Below are 25,583 nucleotides of genomic sequence, written 5' to 3'. Positions count from 1 at the left end.
GTGACACTTCCTCTTTATATCAAAAGTACAATTCGTTCTCCAATCTTCAATATCATCTAATTTTACTTGGCTGATTTCACAAATTCGATAAGCTACTGCAATTCCAAATACAACCATAACCTTGGCTATTAAATAAACTTTATTGGAAGCATATTTAGAAAATCATTTTGTGTGAAGAACATTTTGCAAGAAATAGCTTTGTAAATGTATGTAAATTAGAAAACTTTTATTGCTCTTCCATTAAAGATAAACATCTAACAGGACGGCCCAGAAAAATAAAACGCAAGCGTCTTTTTGAATACGGAAAGTAGTCAAATTCAACCAAGAGCTGAACGATTTCGGAAAACAAATACAAAATTACGACAAAAATCGAAGGAGATATGCTACGTAAAGCGACGATTGGAAGCAATGAAGAGGAGTTGGAAGGAAGTTCCTGATTTTGTGCAGGTGCAGATTGGCAACAAAAAAATAAAAAAGTGGCCAGTTAGTGTAAAGCAAATAGCGTTGTCCGTTTCTTACACCAGCCGCTTATAAAACTTTAAAAATATATAACGTTGTACTGGCAGGAGTAAGTACAATTAAAAAATGGATGGAAGTGTTCGATTTTAATGCTGGATCTTCAAGTGAAGTCTTTAGGAATATATGTATGGCAGCACGTCAAATGAACGAAAAGCAGAAGATTTACATATTGTCGTTTGGCGAAATTAAAAGAAATTTGGATTATAATAAATCTATGGACATTAAGGTAATTTGCGAATGAAAATACAATTAAAGACATTTAACTCTGGCTTTTACCTAGGTTTCCAAGATTTTGGATATCTTGGTCGTTGTTTACAATTTTTACCTAAAACAAGAATGGTCTTTGTAAAGCACCTTCCCGGTACCGGATAACTCTTCGACAAGGTGGTTTAATTGATTATTTATACTTACAGAATTATGCATCGGATTCCGGAAATTAATTAATCATTTTGCCATTGCCAAGATATGGTAACGAGAAAAAATGAATTTGTTTAGAATTGAATTTACTAAAATCGAAGAGTTGGGTACTCTTTGCTAGAATATTCGCTACAATATTTAGTGATTTAAGGAACTAAATAATTTCCCAATTCACCCTAGTTTAAGACATGGCAAATGAATTAAAAATAAGTAGCCATTTTTTTTCCATAATGACAGCAAATATTACGCGCTTTATGATGTTCCACATCTGATAAAATCGATTGGGAATCAGACCCAATCCATGGCAAAAAATGAGGGTTAAAGTAGTTCGAGCGCCTAGGTAAAAGTAACAAGAAGTTGATGAAAAATTGGTCACTGATTGTCTGAGAGACGCACTTTCCAATGGCCAAAGAAAAAAAGAGTTCCTATGTGTTATTTCTGAGATATTTGACAGTAAAAATAGGGTACTTTAACATGGGCTTTTATGGACAGACTCGGTTTTTTTGTGCTAGCGAAGGTTTTTGTATCAAGACTTAAATGAGATGGGTCTCATTAGAAGTGAAATTTTGTGACGAATCTAAATATGCACGGAAAAGTACCTACATGTTCATCATGATGAAATAAGGAACATATGATGACCGCTAATGTTTATGGAAACTAATTAAGTTGACTACTGTATTAGTCCAGGAAATAGAGACTGAAAATAGATCATGTCCTGCAAAACGAGAAGTAGTTCCAATTTTTTTTGCATGTCATGAAAGAATATCTGGTGATTAAGAATCCAAGTTTTCGACCTCCCACCCCTTGTGCTTCCCCCATACCACCCTTAAAACCAAAGAAATTTGGTTGGTTTTTTAGTTTTTCAATCATATCTTTTTGTAGGTTCATCATTGATACACTACTTTTTTGTGAAATGTTTATTAAAAAAGATATAGAGCTTCAAAGTTGCTTATATTTTTAAGAATTCTAAAATTTCTATGTAGATGTTTTAACCAAATTTTATACTTTATCTCTATAATTATTTTTATGAGAAAATATCTTGAACTTATCGTGGTATAAATCCCCCTACGCTGCACCCTTACCAAAGGGGATGCATAATAATTCAACTTTCAACCCTTGCTAGTGGGGATATTTGAATCACTGTGAGATTGTAGGGCTTTCTAATATACGTTTGAAACAAAAAATTATCTCACTTCAGTTCAGCTTCAGCCTCCATCCCCCCCTCCCAACCGCGGTAGGAATAGATATTTAAAGAGGAATAGAAAATATATGTAATAAGCGTTGTACTCTCTGACTAACTTCACAAGAGCGTTTAAATATATATTCCTTCCGCCGGGGGGGAGGGGGGGGGTTAAACTGAACTGTGAGTGAGTGAGACAATTTTTTAATTTCAAAAGTTTATTAGAAAGCGCTACAATCTCTCAGTGATTCAAATATCCTCACTAGCAAGGGTTGCAAGTTTCATTATTATGCATCCCCTTTGGTAAGGGTGCAGGGTAGAGGGATTTATACCACGATAAATTCAAGATATTTTCTCATAAAACTCTTAATTATAGAGATAAAGTATACAATTTGGTTAAAACATCTACATACAAATTTTAGAATTCTGAAAAACATAAGCAATTCTGAAGCTCTATATCGTTTTTAATAAACATTTCACAAAAAAATAGTGTATACCAAATTTGTGTAGAATTTTATGGTTTACAATTTCTAATAACAATATTTTTTTCTAAAGCGAACCATTAAAAAGATATGATTGAAAATCTAAGAAACCAACCAAATTTCAGGGGTTTTGGGGGTGGTACGTGGGAAGCACAAGGGGTGGGAGGTCGAAAACTTAGATTGTTAACCACCAGATGACTGTCTATGACATGCAAAAGAAATTGGAACTACTTCTCATTTTGCAAGTTAAAACCCTCTATTCCCTTTATTGAAAAACTTGGTGGTTTATTTGATGCGTTGCATTCCAGAACGGCAAAACTTCAAATATAACCCATTTTCCCACACGAAGACAAAATCAAGATCCTCTTGAACACTTGTTGTGGTTGGTCCGAAAGCGCTGTGGTTATGAAAGAAACCCTACCGCCCGAATAATAATAATAATCCTTTATTTGCTCAACAGAAAGACATAACCTTTCCAATTTCAGAGCAAAAACAACATTTTACAACTTGCCAGAGTACAATAGAGTTAAAAATAAATCAAACATAAAAAATATGTCTAGTAATATTGAAAATAGTACTTAAACTACCGAAACCAATAACAAAAAACAGTCAAACAAACAAAGAGAAAAAGAAAAAATTAGAAAAAATTATCTATCGGCCCTCTTGAATAATTACTAAGTGCGACTAATAATACTAAAAGTTTAATTACTCATAAATGATTATAGGAAAAATAATGTTCTATGAAAATATTAAAATTAATTACTGTTAATGTTAATAACCGAGCGTAACATTTCCGGTAAAGAACTGTAATGAAGATCACAATTTTGTGAAATTAAATTAAAATTATAAGAGATTATATATAAATAAAGGATTTTTGCGCAACAAATTAGATTTAGGAGTGGGGTTTGTAAAGGTACTATCATTCTATTAATGCGCACCGGAACGGTGAAGTTTAGGCCAGTTAATAAGTGCGGACAATCAATTAGATTATGGATTAAGCCAAACAAAAATGTTATACTATTTATTTCTCTGCGACATTTCAGTGACAATATGTCAAATCTTTGAAGGAGACTAGCAGTTGGAAAACCCATCTAATCTATAAGATATATATTTTAAAAACCTTCGTTGTATTCTTTCAATGCAATTGATCTGATTATTATAATGGGGGTACCAAACTAGGTCGCAGTATTCTAGTTTGGGCCTTACTAGGGCGTAGTATAGTCGGAAAAGTACTTGGTTGTTTCTAAACGATTTAGAGTTCCTTATTACAAATCCTAGCGTTTTTGAAGCTGAAGCACAAATAGAATGGATATGTTCCGTAAATAACAACCTTGAATCAAATGTCACTCCCAAATCTTTTGTCACAGTGACACGAGATAAAGGAGTTCCATCGATACAATATTGGTAGTTAATAATATCACGCTTTCGACTATATGACATTATCTTGCATTTGGAGATATTTAGGTCCAATAAGTTACGTTTGCTCCAAATGGAAAGGTTATTTAACTGCTGCTGTAATTCGACGCATTTATTAATATTCGTGATTTGTGTATATATTTTCAGGTCATCCGCAAAAAGAAGATAATTCGTGGAAAAACAATCTGAGATGTTATTATTGAATAGAAGGAATAGAAGCGGACCTAGATTGGATCCTTGAGGAACCCCTGATGATGCTATAAATGGTAAGCCTATAAACTTACGAGCCATCATTAATTACAATTTAAAAATTTCTACTGAGGGAACTAATTGTCAGGAATTTAATCATTGCGAAAATATACCATTTTAAGTCGCCAATGGAAAATTTAAAGAGAATAAGAACCCTACCGTGAACAATGATGTAAAAAAAAATCATGGAAGATTGCCGAAGTATCGCTAGAGAAGTGTGCCTGCTGAGTGGCCTGCTTATGTACGCTCCCAGATATTTAATCTTGTGCTTCATGGTTATCTCCTTCCCGGCTATTATGATATTCTCTTCTTCTTTGTACTGGGTGTTGCTTCTTGGGTCTCTTATCATCATGTAGCTCTTTTTTGACTTTCACAAGGAAACTATTTTTTTACACTTAAAGCGTTTTAACTTTTCAAATGTACCCCAACCCTAGTCGCTTCTATGGCCAAGTGAAATTTCAATACATACATATATATACAACAAAAGTAACCACGAAACAGTTGCAACGGTGGTCTCTAGGCGATTGTTCTTTTCTAAAATTTCCTGGAATCACCCCCACTCAATCTTTCTTAATTTATTACACCTACAAAATTGCGAATTAGACTTTTTTAATTGTCAATTTGTTGGCTTAAACCTCATTCCCCAATCTTTTACAAATATGCGAATTTTGCAAATTATGCGTGCTATCATGATGGGTTCGAATATAATCAACTCGTGTCAATGAAGGCGATGATACATGATAGAAACTCCACAAACTCCAGACTTTATGGCTCTTACGTTTTTCTAAATCAATTCAGAAACAAACCCTCATAGAAAAGAATACGTAGAAATAAATAAACGGCACGTCCCTTGCACTGCAGTTGACCATTTTATCCTTTCAAATTCCTTCAAAACAACAATATTTTTGGGAAATACATACTACCGTCGTAAATTTATAGGGGCAGAAAAGGCGTTTTGGAAATGATGGTGAAATAGTGTGTTGGTTTTGGACGAATAAATATCATGGCGTCAAAAGTTCAAGTCGACACTTAAAATGTTCAAATATTCACTCTATTGCGATACTACCTTCAAAAACTTGAAAGATTCAGGGATAAACACATGCTTCTCTCCATACTCAATTCCTACTACTGGAGGTGGTGGAAACCATTATCTTGCCACAATTTTGGTTTTATTTCTCCTTTGGTTTCAAGTTTTCATATATTTATAATGGGTAGAAAATGAGTACCTATATCTATAATTCAGACGGTCGTCTTTCAGGCAAATTTGATAAGACGTTTTCTTCCAGGTGAAAAAAGTGCCATACTTATTACATGTTTGCTAACAAGATGATTTCTACGTTGTTCGTTTCTGATGACACTTTATGAATTTTTTGTGGTTTCTGGTGTTCATATTGTGTTAGCGAGGTCAATTTACAGTGAAACTTGATTCCGAATAATTAAATAGTGATGGTCCATCTACGAAATCAGCACTCTCAGATGGAAAATCAATTTTAATTTGATTGTCCTAATTCTCTTACTATTACATATTTCCGGAAATACTAATTGGTGTCAACCGCACACCCGCGTACACTCCATACATTATTTAAAGCTTAACTCAAAGCAAAGCGCTTTTACAACTTTATCGATAGTTTATATCATACAAGCTCCCTTCAAATACAGACAGATAAAGTCGTAAATGTTCAGTTTAATCCAGTTAACATAGCTGGATTTCATTAGCTGCTCAAAGCGAAAGGCATGAGAATTACTAATAGGCATTAGCCATTATTTATAAGGAAACTTCTGGAGTACATTCGAAAGCTTTTAGAGCGGATACCTTCCACTTTCAGATTTGCACGAACCCCGTAAGCCAACAAAAAATTCCTCTATTATTGCGCGATATTGTGAGGCTTAAAAATATTCGGATGATAAAGTGGGAGGGAAAATCTAAAACTAGTTTCCCATATTATATGGCTTTTGAAATATTTGTATTAATTTTCCTGAGGCACGTCAACTTTGTTCTCGGGAAGTTTGGTGTATAGCACGCTGTAATTTTGGTTGTGAACGGCTGGGTTGCGGAATTTTGTATAAATATTGAGCCCCGATCTTTTTGGGGAGTGATTTCAATTAGTGCGCCATTGGGGTTGCAAAAATATATAGTCACGACACGTGGAAGATTTATTTCGTTTTGGATACGTCATATTTCAGACATTTTATAACACAATTTCACAAAAGCCTTTAGAAACCGTCAGAATATCGAGACATGATATTCAATTTGCCAAGAGATGCTCGGTTATATTATATTTAAGGTGAACAGGAAGGGCAAGGATTGCTCTGCGTACAAATTGAAGCCTCTTTCTTTGGTGACCCCGCATGACGTTACACGTGACCGGAATGGAAACAAATTCGCTACCAAAATTATTGTTATTCTGGGTACAGAAGTAAAAGTAAGAGGAAATTAGGCTAAGCCCGCTTTCAACTTGGTTACAAAATTGTTTCTATGCACTGTATTGTATTCTTGTCACTTACAATTGTGTTTTGAGGGGAAAGCAAGTTATAGCAGTGTTAACTAGGAAAACCAAGCTATAAGTTTCCGCAAGTACAATTATTCATGTCTTCGCGCTCTATGTTTGCCGAGAGCGATATTAATTCAACCTCATGAATAAATACCACACATACACAGTGCTGTGCTCGTGTTTCTGGAGCATAAAAAAAAATGAATCCGTTTTAGCAGAACCACCCTCTCGTCGACTGTTGTAGAATTGTTTTTAATTTGTGAAAATGTGTACGAAGCACACGGCCCATATTAAAAATTTCCCTAACCTAAAGTTAAGTGGATGAAATTCTAAGGCTGCCCTGCAAATGAGGTTCGTCACTATTAAATAGTTTTTGGTCTGGCTAACTTCTAGACTGGACACAAATAGTGTCGTCTAAAATACACTGATAATTTTATCCTATCTTTAACGGGTGGATAACCTTCAAAATCTGTCTTCACGAATACGTTTTATTTGTAACATATTTTGAATTTTTATGTCTACATCTGGGGGATTATTTACGAATTAAACACAAAGTTAGTTCGTTTCATTTGAAGTTGTATTTCAGTGTTTGTTTTTCCTCTTAGGACTATTTATAATTGCGTTGTTTACGTTTTTATTCTTGCATAAATTCTATAGCTTTAAATTTATATCAGGTGTTAGATGTAAGGCACAGCTGGTCTAATTTGCGTTATTTAAAGAAGGTTACATCTGGTCGTTTGCGATAAGGAGTGTTTTACCAAGTAGTTTAATTAACATATGTGGTGCTGATAACGAAGAGCTAGGTGTTGCGCGTTTCATGTTCCGTCATGATTGGAGATTTATTTGAAAATGAATGAAGAAGGAGATTATTTTATGGTGGAAGTGGCGTTTCCTTACACACTGGAGACAACAAGCTGCTTATTTCGCGACGGTTTGATAAGGTACGCTAAATTTTGGGCTATCAACCGTATTTGTTCAGTGGAAAAAGTGAAGTTCAGAACCTGTCAGCATTTGTATGTAAGTTAAGAGCGCTTTGTATTCCAAACTTTTTACGACCAGATTATTTCGACTATTAAGAAAAAGACTGTAAGTAATGTAAGATTATTTATTTTAATTACCGACCGCCTACGTGGAGGGTAATATGTCCAAACAACCTTTGTAAACTTTTCTTTCTTTCAGGGATTTCGCAGGTTTGCGAAGTCGAAATTCGTAAAATCCTCATGAATATTCAACTTCCTATAACTCCCAATATTTTTTCAAATCTTATGATTCATACGAATCCCAGCTTTTCCAGGGGATTCATCTTAGCATCTGTAGGTTCCATACGATTTTTTATTACTCTCATTTTCAAGATTTACATGATTTTCTAAAGTTTCTTAACGTTTCCAAGAATTCCTATGATCCCCCATATGCTTAAGATTCATAATATTTCTAAAACTAATCAGATTTTTAATCTTCCCATTATTAAAGTGAATTTTTTTCATAATCCACTATCATGTCTTTAGTCAAAATAATAAATTAATTAAACTTGATGATTGGATTAATGGATTACACCCACGAATTACGACAATGTATAAAAGTTTAAGAGCATTTTAAGGATCAGTCTTTAAAAGATTTCTAGCACCTTCTAAAATATACTACAGCCAAGATTTAGATGCCACTAAGGACTTTCTAAGGGCCTGAAGGACATTTATCGTTTAATAATCCTTAATAGCCGAACGCAATGCGTTCTACATCCTTCTAGAGCCTTTAATAGCATTTAATACTCTTTAGCATTGTTCAAGAATCGCCAAATATGTGTCTCTAAGAGTCTTCCTTGTGCAAAGCCCCCCCCCCCTCGATAACTCTTGAAAACCTTCTCTTTGTTAAAGGCTCTTGAAAGTTTTTAAATACTGTAAGCATTCAAGAGGTTTTAAAAGACAAATATTCAATTTTCAAGAATGATAAGGAACAGACTCGCGAACTCTCGGCAACACTCGGGTGTACTATATAAGGAAAACGAATTGCGTTTCAGTTCAGTTCTAATTTCAACGCCGAAGTTATAAATAATTCGCGCTGTTGTAAATTGTGTATATATGCGTGATAAGACATCGACATGCTTTAGCTGTTCGAAATCAATTCATTTAATGACTGTAATAAATTGATTATTAATTAATTGTAGTCAAATGAACGACGTAGTTAAATTTACGTTACGTAAGGATCTTTCAAAGTCTTAAAAAGTGTTTTCCAAAGGTTTTCGTAAGAGCCTTTTACAATCTTTAAAGAGTATTTGATGAATTCGTCTCTAAAAACCTTTGGAAGCTTTTGTAAACCCATAAGACACTTTATGGATCTTTAAATGCATATAAGACCGTCTGACAGTCGTCAACAGTATCCAAGCGCTTCCAAGAGATTTATGAGCTTTTAAAGTCATACGAATTTGTTAGTTGTTTTTGGTGTTTTAGTCTCCAATAATGCCGTTGCAATTTTCAAGAGCCCACCATGCAAAAAAGTTTTGAAAGACCTGAACCTTTTGACAATCAAAAATGTGCAAAAAACAGACTTCATTTGCAAATAGAGCGCATTTGCCAAGATATTATTATTAGTCCAGAGAATAGAGGGTTTTAACTTGTAAAATGAGAAGTAGTTCCAATTTTTTTTGCATGTCATATACAGTCATCTGGTGGTTGATTGAAAAACTAAGAAACCGAGTAAGAAACGAACCAAATTTCAGGGGTTTTGGGGGTGGTACGGGGGAGGCACAAGGAGTGGGAGGTCGAAAACCGGGATTCCTCCATGCCATGCAAAAAAAATTGGAATTACCTACTATTTTCGGTCTCTATTTCCCGGACTATATATTCATACCATATAGGGTTTAGGGAGCGTAAAAATTTAGTGGTAAAATAACCAGAACAATCATTTTATCCAAATAAGACAAAAGTTCCAAAGACATAGATAGTTGACGTTGCTTCTGATCGACTGCTTTGATTATATATATTACTGTAATTAAACGTAAGGAAAAGCGTTCCGTAGAAAAGACACCGAAATTTCGCCTGGAAGGTTAATTAGGCTCGATAAATTGTAACAAATTTTGGAGAAACAAGAAATTATTAAATATTGTGTGATTTTAGTTGGAAGTAGCTTTTTCATCATATTTTATAGTATATGTGAAAGGTAACTCATAGTTTTATAATTTAGATCGTTACAACAGATAAAGCTGATGAGAACCTTCTTGACGATTGTTATAAGTGCAATTAGTTTTCCCTTTGAATATCTTTTAGCAATTCGTAAGTATTTTATCGATTTCAAGTTAAAAAAGTAAACAAATGCGTTACAGAAGAACCAAGCACGTGGAATGGAGTTAAAATAACTTTCGAAATTAAATTATGCATGCTTGACATCTGTACTACTGAATAAATTAGAGTCATTATTTGACTTGGGGCACGCATAGTTTTTGAAGCACGACAACATTAAAGGAGGGTGGAACTGTCTGGCTCATGCATCTTTCCCCATGTCAGCAAACCGCTCACACCACTATCTATCTGATCTCAATTTAGTCGAATCCCTTTGCAATCAACAGATGACACAGTAATGCCTCTGGGAATTATATATAACATCTTTTTTTATTAATCGATTTTGTTTGGATTACTGCTTGGGGGGCTGTTATAGTTGTTGTCAGATACCATCTTCCCTTCTCTTATTTTTCTCCCTATCGAAGGATATATTATATAAACTCGGTCATTATTCTTTAAGGCTTATGCTGTCTTAAGGGCTTTCTTTTATATTTTCCTATGGCAAAAGTCAAGGATTTCTATGAAATATAGTAATTTGTTGATGTTCGCGTCAAATCTCGTTACAAAATGAATTTTCTTAAATGACAGAAGAACATCAGGTTGAACTACGGAACAACTCGATTATACTTCCGCAAATTAAATTTGCTCGAATTATTCCCTATTTTGTCTCCAGCAGGGAACTCCTGCTGAAACAACGAAAAAGCAACCGGTGGAATTTGATTTATGCGTCCGTAATACTGAAATGTAATTGAATCCCTTTCGAATGGCGTCTTCGCACTTCCTTTCGTACAAATTTTAAATAAATATTTAGGAAAGCAGTTTGGTACATTCATTAACCGAGCAAATTGAAAATGTAAATGTCCCACCCGATCCTTGATGCAGTCTCGATTCCTAATAATAGATCGAGCGACGTCTGAAGGATTGGGACGATGGATAAGTCTGCAAGTATGGCGCGTTTGCTTTATACAAACAATTACTCTGTGCTCGAGAAATCAAAGGTAGTAAATTTTTTAATAAAATTATCCCGCATCACGGTGCGCCCTAAACATGCGGATGCAATATATCTCTATCATAATAACCAGGGTAACGTATGGTGTAACGGCCGGGCGCTGTAGGATAAAGGGCCGTAATCTCAGTTTGGCAGGGGGGTGAAGGGAGTGAGAGGTCATGAGATAGTAAGGGTGAGGTTGTAATCATCCCCTACGCTGCCAACTGGCCCGGCACTAAAAAGTTGAATGACTTTGTAACCCAGGATTACTCGCGCCTTGCACGCACACATACTATCTTTAACTATCTGTTATTAATTTGCCTCTACGCGTACAACCCCTTAAGGAAGTGACTTCGCGTGCCGAAATTACGCAAGGGATGAACTCGCTAAATACTACACTTTCCTATTGCTGCTGCAGAAATCTTAAGATGTAAAATTAAATTAAAGTTATGTACCTTTCTTCTTTTACGATTACAATGCTTCACTTCAATGTAGCAAACTCAAGACTGCGATCCCCGATATAACTATCCAATTTTCTTCCGTTCCGCGTTGGATCACGAGTAATAATGTCGTTACTACACGCTATTAAGTTTTTGAATAAAATATTTCCGGGTAATGGCTTTTTTCCGTTATTGGTGCAATTGCGTACCTAATCATAAATGGAACGGAAGGATTCTTGTCGATTAAAGGTTTCATGTCGTCGTTAATCGTGTCAGATAACCATGTCCGTGTGAAATATTGAACATGTCGCTCAAAATGCCATTATTTTCTCATGGACGGACTGCGTATTCCTAATTCAATGTCGTTAGGTACGTTTACTTACGGTTAATCAAAATTAAATTATACAGTGTGTAAAGCGATGGGGTATACAAGAGAGAATTTTTTTAAAATATTGATTTATGAAAAAAATTTATTCTTCATAATATTTTTTGCTTGCTTTGAAAGTAGGTACCAATAACGTTTCGATTGTTTGTGGTTTGATAGCAATACTCTATCTTAATTATAATGTAGAATGATAACTTTGAATTAAAAAATTAATTTTATTATTTTTCCTGATTTCTATAAATAAATTTTAGATTATCGCAACGCTATTGGTACTTTCAAAGCAAGCAAAACATATCATGAAGAATAAATTTTTTTCATAAATCAATATTTAAAAAAAATTCCCTCTTGTATACCCCATCGCTTTACACACTGTACATTGGTTATGCACAAACAGTGTTTCCCATATATTCCGATATAGAGTGCTAGATTGGACACCATTGGTAAGATGATAATGTTCGTTTCGCATGGCCTCCACAGTGATCATTGAACACTATACTGAACACTGAATAATGTAACGTTATTTATAAATTCGGGTTCGATTTATATCAATATTTATTAAACAAAACTTTTAACACTATAAAAACCGTACAATTTATATCGATTATTTATCACACACTTCGCAATTTATATTTCCGCGCTCGATCTTGTTCGGTAGTAAAAACTGCTGCGATGTTCGGTCCGCAACCATTTATACACGCAAGCAATGTAAGTCCAGAACATCCGCGTACAGTCTCGAATATTCCTACACAAATCCCACTATCGCGCGCGTAGAAAATTCCAGAGCGCCAAAGGCGACGTCATGTCTGGAGCGTTTCCGTTACAATAATATTGAATCAAGAAATAAAAATATGGCGAAGCCTTGAAACACCATGATTCATTTAACACCTGGTATTATTAGCAATTAGAATGTATTTTCTAAAGCTAGCCAACGTGACTATGGAAACTACACTCCTATGCACGCAGGTCGGCAAAGTATTTGCCACAAATTACATTCTATATTTTTCTCTCATTCTTTTCTCAGTTATCAATAGCTCTTTAAATACTCGAAATATTGGAATTATAATTCAACCTATCTCGCCACGTAGAAACACAACAAATAGTGTGCCATGTTAGTGCACTAGGACGCATTTTTCCGGTAATCCGAGGTATTTATAAAAGGTGCTTAAAAAAATAAGAAAATTATCCACTTAGAATCCCGGAAAACGTGAAAAAAAGTTGAATATCCTGGAGTCTTTGCTGAGGATACTCTTGCAACTCGACTTACTATTGTCACCGAACCAGAATGGGAACTTGGAATATCCTTGGATATAGCGGAACATCTAACTCGCCAAATCAATCTTACAGGAAAATTAGAGAATATCAGCCAAATTACTCATCAATCTTTCCAAAGAAAAGCACACCAGAACCTCCACAAATGATTTCAACGATTTCAGAGCGCTCAACGGATCCAGAATTTAAGAATATGTCGTTAAAGTATGTAAAACAGCATATGCATGATGAAAGCGAATTTTTGGTAATGCAGATCAGTATTTCATTAGCAAAGTTTAAAATTATCGAGTAATCTAACTCAAAATAGACTAGAGCCTGTACATCTACACTATAACAGCAAGATTTAGTGAAACTTTTAAGTCTCTATCTATGTATTGTAATTGCTAAGATCTCAGTCGGACAGCCAGCCAGCCATCACGAATATAATAGCTTATTTTTTTCCAAAAATGCGCTAAAAATCGAGGAATTCCTTAAGAGATACATTACAGTATATTACATTTGTATTAACAGTTGAACAAAGATATTATATTTTACGTAAACATGTTTAGAATTTCCTGGAGAATCCGAATTTACGAGTATTCCTATTTAAATATTTTTTCTGTCGTGCTCTTTTGGAGCACCCCGTATACCAACATTTTGTGTGAAAATATCTGCAATCCAAAAACAAAATGAGGGTCCGAGCGTGTTTCCCGTTATTCTTTGTAAAAATTAAACGGTTTGTAGTTTGATTAATGCTATTTTTTACTTTTTTTGACATTCATAACCAATCTCTATAAGCGTTTTTGAAAATTCAACCGGTCTAACCGAGTTAGTAGGAATTACCATGTAAGTGGTACCATAGGAAGATCTACTATCCCATTTAAACTGATTGCATTTTCAAAACGCCTAAGGTAACATTACTTTTTCAAACCATTAATCATTAATTTGTGCCCATAATGAAACGGTGTCAAAAGAGTACGAAGCTTTCAAGTTAGAAGCATGAGGTCGTTGTTTCAAATATAATGCTCGCCAGGAGAGAATGCCGGTTACAGAACACCAGATGCCGGTCTACAATCGTATGGTTTACTATGAAAAACTGTGACCGGCATTCTCTCCTGGCGAGCCTGATATGTTTTACTTACATGTGAAAAAGAAATATAGAAATACAAAAACATTTCCTAAAATTTTCCAGATAGAAGAAAATTCCGAGCAGTAGAAGACTACAAAGACGTATTCTTATGGGGTTTTTAAGGAGGTATTTGAAAATATTTTTAAGCAGATTTACATAGATGCGAAAGAAGACCGTTAAGACTTCTGGGGAGGTCTGTAAGTAGCTTTCTAAGATTCCTAAGAAGTCCTAGCCAAAACTTTAAAAACTTTAGTAATTCGGGGTCTAGTCTAACGAGGTTTCCTGTAAAAGATTTATCATAGGGTAAAATATTGAATTTTATTTCTCGTAATAAGATTTCAAGAACGGTTTCAAGAATATTTATTAGAAAGGTAACATCATTAAAAAATACTCTTAAAAACAATTCTGAAGAAGGTTTCAAGGCTTCAGTAGTTTCACCTGCTATTTTTTTAGGATTGCGGGGGTGCTGAATTTTGTGAAAGTTCCAATATTCCTAGGTACGCGTTTAAGAACTTTTGGTAAAAGTTTTTGAGAAGATGGTTCATACTTTCCAAAGGGATTTTTTTTAAAGGTTTAAATGCATGTTCATAAGAAAATTTGCAAGATTTCAAAACTTTCAAACGAAATTCCTAAGTTCCTAAATACATTTTTTAAGAACATTAAATTTGTAGTAAAGACTCTATGATTTCTAGCAAAGTTTCGAAACAGATCATACGAATCCAAAGTAGTTTTTAATAGTTTCCAATGTAAACTGCAAGGATAATTTTTAAAGTGTGTATTTTCAACGACGGTTTCGGGGGAGATTGCTAAAAAAACTTTCGATAGTATTACTCATACGTTTAAAAATGCGATTAGAGTGTCTTGTGCTGAATGGGGTGATTAATTGTAGAAAACACTTCCGCTTTCATTCATATGTAGATACATTAATTTCCAACGTTCCCTATACTTCTGCGAAACTAAACTAAAAACAGAGAAAACGTGGTGAAAGCTACATCCATTTTTTATAACAGAACAAACTGTCGCTTTTGTAGACGCCCTTTTGAATGTTTAGGGTCTTGCAATTCTCGCGGGCCAATTTTGTAGAACCCTTCAGACCAACCACTCGTTGACTTGCTGGACGAAGCGCGATATACACCCTAATGCAGTAATCCCTTTCCACCCGAACTATTAGGTTGCAACTCTCAAAATTAATAAATGCAAGAGTATAAAATTTAACTGTCAACGTGACGTTTACGACTTAATAAAAATATCTATAGAAAACCGCTTTTATATGCGGTACATAAAAGAAATGTGTAAAAAAATAGTATAAGAGCAAAAAAATGCTAACGACTTCACTAAAATTCGGTTTTATGATATTTAAATTGAATTTAGTTCCAATACAAATGCGAAAGATTTCAAGATCTTTTCAACGATATGAAGGCTCCACTTACAATAATATAAAATAGATTAGGTTCACTAAAAATTCTCGGGAGCTAACCTAATTTTAGTATATAACCCTTCTCAATTCTTCCCTTTTCTCAAATACACTCGAACCGAAATAAACTAGAAAGTAGGCATCGAGTCAATAAGATCATAAATTGGAAGTTTGAACCGATCCCTGATAAGATAAAAATAACAGCGAACCGTACGGCGATAAGGGATTTGTGAAGTTGCTAAAATCACGTCTTCAGAATTAGTTTGCAATTATTGAACACGTTTCAAATTGCACGTTTCGTACCTTTAAACTTATGCATATAAATGATACCCGGTGGGGTTCGCCATTAATTTTAATTACTCGCATGTTACTTTGGAAACTATAATAAAATATCTTTGCAACTTTTGCTGCTTAACTGAAGCCAAGCGTGATATTAATTTTGCAAGTGTTCGCTCCTAAAATTACACCATGTTAAGGACCTTAACTACCTAAAAAAGGAAAACCAGCGTAACAATCTGAAAGCACAGGTGCGAAAATGCAATCCAAGATAAAACGATGTAAAAAATTAAAGTGTTGCAATTATAAAAATGATTTTTTGACTTTGAGACTAATAAATCGCAAACTTTCGCCAATATTACATCAAAGTTTAAACATTTCGGCTTGGTAAGTTACAATCAATCATACTCAAATGGAATTCGCGAAATTTTCCCACGGCAAACTCCGTTAAAGTCGAGAAAACACGCGATTAACACACAGACTTTTGCGGTAAACACGTTCGGAAAATGAGAAACTTTCTCGCATCACCTTCGACAAGGAATACTTCGTAATAATCTGGTGCTTTCAAGGTCGATAAGGTTGGCACTCCCACTTTGCCCAAATCAACTAGAAAAATGCCCATAATTTAGGACTAATTCAAATTTGTACCCACAAAATTAGAATTTGTACCCGCTTAGTTTCGCCAGAAATCCGATTTTTAAAGTGGGGGTGCTAAATAACTTGAAAAGTTTAGCACCCCACTTTTCCAAATTGAAATTTTATTAGTTGCATCAAAAACTATGAATTAAAGACAAATTTGTACCCAATTATTTAAAGAATTTTTAATAAAAAAGGGCAATTCTCAAGATTAATAAAAAGAAATGGAACGTATAAATTAAAAACTAATTTGCACCCACAAAATTAGAATTTGTACCACACCCATTTTAAAAATCGGTTTTCAGGTACAAATTAGTCTTTAATTAGTCCTAAATTATAGGCATATTTTTACTTGATTTGGAGAAAGTGGAGGTGCCAACTTTATCGACCTGTGTTAAATTTAGCTCGCCTATAGATATAATTCTCATAGAGATGATTGTGAATGCAACAGTTCAATTATCGTGGAAAAGCTTCTGGAAGTCACTCTTCGAAACTTTTCTATAAATCTTGGAACCCTTATTAGGATCTTTTTTTTTCAAAATCTTCCTAAATATATTTTTAGAAATATTAGTGAAATTGCTCCAACCCTCCTTGGAACCATCGTCAAGTTTAAAAAAATGTTCTAGGGAGTTTCCTTAAAAATGATTCCTAAAAATCTTCAAATTCAGCACCTAATTAACAACTCGCAAATTAAACCTACTTTATTGCGGATTTAAAACCATGTTATAATAGAGATGTGACTGTGTATATATCGAATATTTCGATTTCCAATTGTCAGAAAAGGGTGCTACTTACTGTGAAATTTGTAACAAATATATCACATACTTAACATCGTGGTTTCAAAATACAATTGTTATTTTTGACTGGTACGAGTATAATGATCCACTTATTAATTACCAAATCCGAGGAGTACACATGAACAACTTCCAAGAAAACCTCCTCAAACTAGGCAACCAATGGAAAACTACCGTCGACAACGTCTCAAGAAGAATTCCTTGGCAATACTAATAGCCGTTAGAAAATAAAAAATTTTTTGAGTCTAAATTAATTTTCATCATATATTAATAATCACTCAAACAAAAGATGGAGTCCTTCATCAACAATGTTATTTGTTATTTCGAGAAGAGAGTAGATTCCCTGACTATCAGCCGCCAAATTTCAATTTCATTTTAAGTATAATGGGGGATGTTCAGTTTGCATTGTAAATAAGAAATGTTCCTGAAGAATCCTTCTTTTGGTCTCACAAACTTACAAAACATTTCTAGAATAATGCAAGGAATTTCATAAAAAAACCTTCTTACTAATATATACCGCTTGTGCAAAAAATAGGACAATTACGGAAATCACGGCGGGGTTAGTAGAGGAAAAAATTTACAAACGAAAGTTAATCGTTCTTTCAGCGATTTAAAAGCACAAATCGAATCAAAGTAGAATAATAAATGTTATTTTAGCAAAATAATTAATGCTTCTCGTCCACCTGAAAAGCTCACAAAAATCCATTGCATTTTAAATTAACCAATTTAAGTGTTTTTTGTGTACTTTTTGTGTTGACGTGAAGTGGAGCGCGACCTACATCAGCAACCCATTTGAATCGGCTTTTTGCTTTTTTTAGGGTAAGGACAAAGGGTTTGAAATGTAAAGGATTTAATTTGTTAAGTGTATACGAGTTTGTGTGTGCCGCATTCAAAGGGTGGCCATAAAAACTGTAACGTAAATCAAAGTGGTACAACAATAAGTGTTGTTTAGCGCGCGAACGCTTTTGTTTATATTGAACACGTTAATTTGTAACAATTTAATTCCGCTCGAATCAAAGCGGCAACGTTTCTTTTACACAAAGTTTCGTGGCCTCCCCATAATTTAAGTTTTAGACCGCCAAGTGCAATTCTAAGACCGAAGCCAGATCTTTTGATCTTTAAGATTAAATTTGGCGAAGCGTCTAAATTTTCGGCAGTATTCATTTCGCGTAAACCTCGAATGGTCACGCATTTTTCGTTTGCAATAACGGGCAGTTGGATTAGGAACAAACGCTTTTGGTAAGTACAGCAAAAGTCATCTTGTTTGTTTTGGTATTTATTTTGTTTTCTGCACGACTAATTGTGTAAATCATGTAAATCCGCTGTTTAATTGCCCGTGCTTACATTGTAGAATCCCACTCGAATAAAAAGGATTTCACGGACCGAGCCGCCCCTGTTGTTCGCTTGGAGTGCCCGGAAGAATTGTCGCTCCACCCGGATGTTGTGTATTAATTAATGATGGAATTTTATTTTCTTCCGGAGTTGTTCTGTATGAATTATCGCGGGGCTTTATTGTACACGTTTTCCGCGTATAACACAAAAGAGAATAATCATCAATTTGAGGTTTTAAGTCGCGTGCGATTACATGGCCATCTTAAGAAGTCGCCGTGAATCTGTTCAATATTGCACATATATACGTTGGCTTTAGTCTAACCCGCGGGATTGGGATCACTTAGGCCCTGTTCTCTCAAGTATTGGATTTATGTTGAAAACCGCACCAAGGGTATTTTTAACTTGGATTTAGGATACAGGATTGCTTTTGAAATCGCCTGGACAAGAGAACCCCTCTCTAAACAAGTCATTATTTCTAAATCCGATTAAAATCCCTAGCGATTTCCGAATATTCCTTTTCGTGAACGGTTTTTTCTACGAAAAAAAAAGGCGATGCACCTGTTTAACGCAATTTTCGCCTATACATCATCGAGCTTATAAATTTGCGGCGTTTTTTTAGTGTTTAACTTTGAACAGAGATTTCATATGCGGCGATATTTCTTCATATTTACATATCTCATAAACCTTACCGTGATGCAAAGAGCGGAAGATATTTCATTTTATACAGGGCCGATCTAGCTTGTCGGAATAATACAGTCATCATATCTTTTCTCACCCCAGCCTTATTTAAATATTACGGCAATTTTTCTTCACTTTTCCAGTAGTTTACATGTTTTCCTTCCATTCAAAATTAGCCCATTCATCTCAATGCGACCGCTTCGCAAAAACACTCAATTATTATTGAATCCTCGTTACGCGAAAATAAGTCCAACTAGCGGAATTGATCGAAATTACTTTACCGGTGTCCTCACCTTTGACCAAAAAGGACACTCCCCTATTGAGTGTTCTTAAGCGGAAGATTTATTGTTATGAATCGATATAAATTTTTCTTAAACTCACAAATTAAATTATCCTCCATTTTACCATTTGTACGCCCTTCTTTTAGAGGATCTCTTCAAACGCGTTCCTTTAGGAGATTGCTCGCGTTTTAAGATACGATGTGATGTGAATTATGAATTCCATAAAATGCGTATAGCTACACATAATAAAGGCAATTACGAGGGTGAAATGCGCACGTAATGTTAGATTAATCGCCGTTTTAATTAAGACATTTGGGCAAAAAAATGTTGCATGTATATTAATTTACCTTAATAACATATCTGGTTTTTAAGAAGATATAAATAACAGTTGTTAACTGATCATAATGTTGATAAGTTATGCTACATTAATTTTCGTTTATTCAAACTGACAGCCGTAAAACATAAAAAAAAGTTACATTTGCGCAAATGGACAATACAGAACAATTCCAGCTCCTAACATGCAAAGCTTTTTAGTTTGTAAACTGTATTAACGTTTTCCTGTTGGGATGTGGAAATTCTAAAATGTTTTATTATACAATTTTCTACCATATACGAGAAAGTCTTTTCCGGATTCCAAATTGAACGTTGTAAGTAATGTAGTTAGTTCGACCGCATTTTAAATTAATTAATTTCTGCCTTGTTGCTGCCTTATACAACCAAGCCATTATCGATGTAGATTGCAACATTTATAGACAATTTTTCTTTTTCTTGCGGTAGAAGAGACATGGATTAGCATCACTATTTTTGAATCCATTTTATGTCATGAATTCGAAACGCTTGTTCCAAACGTCGTTTTATTGGAAGATTCTAAGGAAAGTATTTTTATTTTATTTTTTATATTGTAGTTTGTTTAATTTTAATGTAAAAACAGTACCGGAATAGTTCCAAGGTTAAGTGGTAGAACAGGCGGCGGTAGTCTCCGCCGAACTGAACTTCGCCTTGTAGAAGTGTGATATTTTATTTCTATTTTGTTTTTGGGGATAATTAAAGGCAATATTATTATTATTAACAACGGGGTGCTTGTTTCAAACCATTTAGACGTTTCTTTAGTAGGTATACTCGTCCCGTATCATCTTCAAAACCTTTCGGGTGTTACATGAATACATCTTCTTCGAGTACGCCATTTAAAAATACTGTTTTTATATCAAATTGATCCAGATTCATTTTCTCTGCAGCAGCTCCATAGTTGATTCTATGCTTTTGTATCTACCAGGCGACCTTTGAAGCGAATTTTCCCACTATCAGCAATTTTATGACTTAAAACCAAACCATTCTTCAAGATTTGGACGATCCGCTAATACCCAAGTTCTGTTCTCTTTCAGCGACTCCAATTCTTCATCTACTGTTTCTGGTCGCTTGACTGCAATGCTTCATAGTAAGGCGTTGGATCTCTGTCCATATACATATAATCCTCACTGGATATCTTCACCATCATTTTGGTTGTTTTATTCTAATGCTTCTTTGTCTGGCCCTTGACTTCCTCCGAAACTAGACGGTGTGTTAAATATTTCTACACCTATTTCTTCATTTTCTTGTATATATAACTCGTCATCACCTACTTCTGACTATCTTCCGGTCAGCTTTACCTTCTCTTGGTATTTCTTCACGAACAAATTCTGATTCAGCAACATCTGCGACCAGATTTCAGGCTTGAATTGGAAGTCGTGACTTAAAACAATGAAATGCAGACCCTAAACTCGTCCCAGTCGTTCACGTACCCAACCAATGCCCGTGAACAGCTTTGTCATCAAACTTTGAGCGGAAATTCGTATGGTCTTATGATCAAACCTATCAAAGATTTATTGACGACGTGCTACATGATTTTGATTTTTGTTTTCGATACGTGGATCCTGAAATATTATTCCTTTACTTTTACTTTTTTTTTACTTGCCGACTTATTTAACGGATTGGTATAATTTCAAATGAGACAGTTTATCTGAAAGCTCCTTATTCAACTTAATTCATCTCGGTGGTTGAATTAGCCATAAAAGGATCTGAAAAATAAACTGTCAAATGATATACTATTCCATTCAAAAAATGGGAAACCTCTTGGAATTTTGAGAATTTATTTTGAGCAATTATTTTTTTATATTAACGCAAGTTTGAGTATTCCTCACTTTTACATTAGAAAATGTCAAATATTTTACAGGAAAAAAATGGTAGTCTTCGGGTCTACAGTCCTAACCTCGCTCACCGTGACTATTTATTATCTCTTTACAAGATTCAAAAAACCCTTTGCAGGTAGAAATAGAAATTACTCTCAACATGTAAAAAAATGTATCTGAGCCCTAAAATTGAGCGTGCCATGGCATGATTAAAAAGTGAGATAAGATCCATTACAGAATGAAGTAGCATAAACGTAACTTCGACTTTTCTGAGAAAAAGAATAAACATGAATAAAACACCACCCAATATGTAAATTGGCAAAGTACACCAGAAATAAAGTTAATTACGGCCACATGTGTACATTATATTCATAGAGAAACCCACACTTTCCAAGTAAAAACAGGTTATGTTTAATAAATTAGCAGAATGGTATACAGTGTCCATTTAAAAAACGTACTTTCATTATTATAAATCGTGCCGTGTCGTGTTATTAAATTATTAACATTGCTGTATTTCCCCAATGATTTAGTTTCATTTAAATGAAACTAAATGTACTCGGAGCGAACATTTCCTGATCAACAATGCATTCTGTTACATTTGGCCTCGCGAACATGTTAGTTGATTTCCAGGAATTTCACCAACAGTTTCGTGATTTGTAATTGCAGCGGAATTTCTCCCCAGATTATTACACTGCCAGTAACGTGAGGTAACGAAAAAGAATACGTCAAGTTTGACCTCTTGTCAGCTTGTAAATTTGGCAGCAGCAGTATAGCATTCAAAACCAACAAAGGAAGTATGTTATTGTGGAAAGATTGCGACCGAATATAAAAAATCAATCAAGATATAAAAGTACGAGAATAAGAGTCGTGATGGCATGTAATTACTTTCCACAGATGAAATGACAGTACTCAGTTTGTCAGTCAATTACCGGTCGCGCTATAAGAGTATGCCATCATGCAAGCGTCCATCCGGAAATTGAAATCAATTTTCAGGAAGTGTCTCAATGTAAAAGAAGAACTATATTGACTGCCATTGCAAAATGGAAAGGACGGAAAACGTATTGCAGCACTACAGAACGTTATCGAAATAACTTCAAAAATTATTTGCTGGTATTTTTCCACCAGCTAGTTAAGGACAAAGAAAATTTGTCGCTTCACTATTTTGTAAAGTGAGTAAGCGAACGACCATTTTCCAAAACAAATTACCATTAAAAACGACAAAACGACATATGTATGAAATTCCCAATCATTATGATGATATACTTTTGCAATTTTTTAGCCCCACTCTTAAAAGAGCAAAATGAAATCATCGTTGGGGCGGGGCCAGGTCCATTTAACACGCAGGTTATCTGAAAAAAACGTTATCTCGCCCATACTAAATAAAGGTTGTTTTTTGGCAGACAACCTGCACGAGTCTGCTGGACCTAGCCAAATTTTTTACTATAAAATTTTCCCAAGGCACGCTCTTTATCTGCTACTACGAAAAATGAGGAAAAATTTCAATATTTATTAATTTAAGAAACTCGGCAGCCTTGATGGGAGTCCACAACTCCAAAGAAATATTTAACAAATTTTTAATTAGCACATGACATAATTCCAGGGAGAATTCTGTTCCTGGATACAAACTAATACAAATACCAAACTTCACTTCTTCACTTTTACTTTATTCTTGATTTCCACGACTCTGACTTTGATGTTATTTTAAACTGTGAATTTTTTAACGGTGGAAACTTTAACGGGTAACTTGAAGACAGGTTTTACTTAAGCGATAACCGCACGATTGACAAAAACTCGGGTTAATTAAAAAACACTCTCTGACTTTCTTCTACAAGCACTTTACGACTACAAAGACAGACTGTCTTTCCAAAATAAAGCTCGATTACGGTAAACTGGCATACACTAATCAAAGCCCTCAGCAAAAAGCAACGTACCACGTTCGTGCCTTCTATTTAGAGACTCTTTTTTCTACACCTTCCCTCTCTACCTTTTAACAAATAAAAATTAATAAAACCAATCAATCAAATCTTCAACTTCACTTGGTATGGTCGAAATTCATGTTTAGTCTAAATTATCGTCCACATTTAAGCTAGAGAAAAAATTGAAACTCACATCATACAGGGTGACCCATCGTTATTGAAAGTGCCGATGGCAAAGAAAACGTCCGAATGACGTAGTGTACACAACAATACACTGCGGCCCAAAAACAATGTATAAATTCAATAACATTTATTAATTCGAGCCGTGAAAAAAACGCTTGGGCTCCTCAATTCTTATTTTTAATGTGTTCTTTTACGGTAAATTCATGTATACCCCAAAAATAAGTTAGATCTTCAACTTTTTTTCAAATGAAGACACTTACAATTCTAGGTGTGTTTCATGTACAGGGTGGTTCAAATCCGTGGCTTACCATTGGGCTCTCCGCAAAGGTGAGAGCAACAGTGTAGATTCAATGTTGCCCCTTTTTGTGACTAAAAAAAACCATTTGAAATTTTTGAAAAATCATATTTAGAATAACTGAGATAACACCAAAAAATTGAAAATGCCAATTTTTCGATTAGTCTAAGAGCTAGCGAACCATTCGACTAACCCGGTCCCCAAAAAGCTAGAAAATGCTTTATTATCAGCCAATGAAGAAAATACCGTTCTGGCAGACATCTCGCGATTACATCATCATCCCTTAAATGTATCAGGTTTTCAATGTATTTCTTATGGCAATGCGTTAAGAGCCTATTGACTTGAGAAATGAAGTTACTACCTTCTCGTATTTAGTGCATAATACCGTTCAAAAATTGCTGTATTATTGAAAATGGCCATTAACTTCAATCTTATTATTATTACTCTGCCTCTTACTTGTATCTTAAATGTAACTTCTTTGATAACATCTACTTCCATAGCACATTATAAATTCATCGCATCAAAAAAAAAAAAAGAAAGATAGTGGGGCATATGTAATGGATGTAAAAATATGCTCCCCATCTGTATACGTACAGCAACAATAATAAAACAATAACAATACACAAAACTTACCCCCTTCACTCATTCCATCTATGAGAAATTAACATCAGACTCACCTGTAACAAAAATTACTTATTAATAACAAGCTGGCAATAATTTAATTCGATCATAACCAGGGTTTAAGTAATAGCATATAAGTTAAAGTTGTTCCCGAAATTTTCGTCCTCAAAATATTCTCAATTGGAAAATTTCCGGAGAGTTTGTCTCTAAGAAAATATTCCCAAATTCCCTCCATTAAGGATTGTCCGGTGCCATTTTTTCCAGTTCAAGTTTTTAGAGTTTTTTTAGATGTTTAAGTAATTTGACCATGTATCAAACTCTAGTGGGGTGTAATTTATTTGCCTAATACGATTAATGGAAATTCAAAGATAAATTACACATACCGTAGGGGAAATGTTCTTTGTGTGATTTTATTTCTATGGAACATTGTTTCTTAATGGCTTTCGGAAACCTTTTGAGCCGAGATGTCTGATATTTAGATCATAAATCGTCTTCTCACTTAGTGTTATTCGGATACAGTTAGAAGTCAGCAAAATATCGCACGATTAGATCGCATTCGGCGTGAAATGAAATTATTTCGAGGGTGTTGTAAAAGATTAAAATTGACAGAGCAAAAGGAGTTTTAGTAGTCCCATATTGGAATGGACAACCTTGGTTCCCAATTTTTAAACCCTTAATAATATTAGAATTGATTATTTTACAACTGAATTACTGAACTACAACTCTATTAACAGAACCCCACATCCATTATGGCGCAACCCTTCCCTAGCGTGCA

General features: G+C 34.6%; 1 protein-coding gene across 7 annotated transcripts in view; it reads right to left on the bottom strand.

Annotated features, from left to right (window-relative positions):
• LOC116169925 (cell adhesion molecule 2-like) overlaps positions 1–25,583 on the bottom strand; it is a 216,968-nt gene that overhangs the window by 108,882 nt on the left and 82,503 nt on the right. Inside the window, exon 1 of one of the 7 annotated variants that reach the window (XM_031486138.1) lies at positions 24,821–24,848. The exons of the other annotated variants lie outside the window; for them this stretch is intronic. Coding sequence (XP_031341998.1) covers positions 24,821–24,833 — 13 coding nt within the window. The 5' untranslated portion in view covers positions 24,834–24,848. Of the gene's footprint in view, positions 1–24,820; positions 24,849–25,583 lie in introns of those variants that run through there. 7 annotated transcript variants of the gene reach the window in all.

Source organism: Photinus pyralis, unplaced genomic scaffold (genome assembly GCF_008802855.1).
Source record: "Photinus pyralis isolate 1611_PpyrPB1 unplaced genomic scaffold, Ppyr1.3 Ppyr1.4_LG4, whole genome shotgun sequence".
In the NCBI taxonomy this organism is placed as follows: Eukaryota; Metazoa; Arthropoda; class Insecta; order Coleoptera; family Lampyridae; genus Photinus; species Photinus pyralis.
The sequence above is the reverse complement of the archived record's forward strand: the minus strand, read 5'-3'. Positions and strand labels throughout refer to the sequence as shown.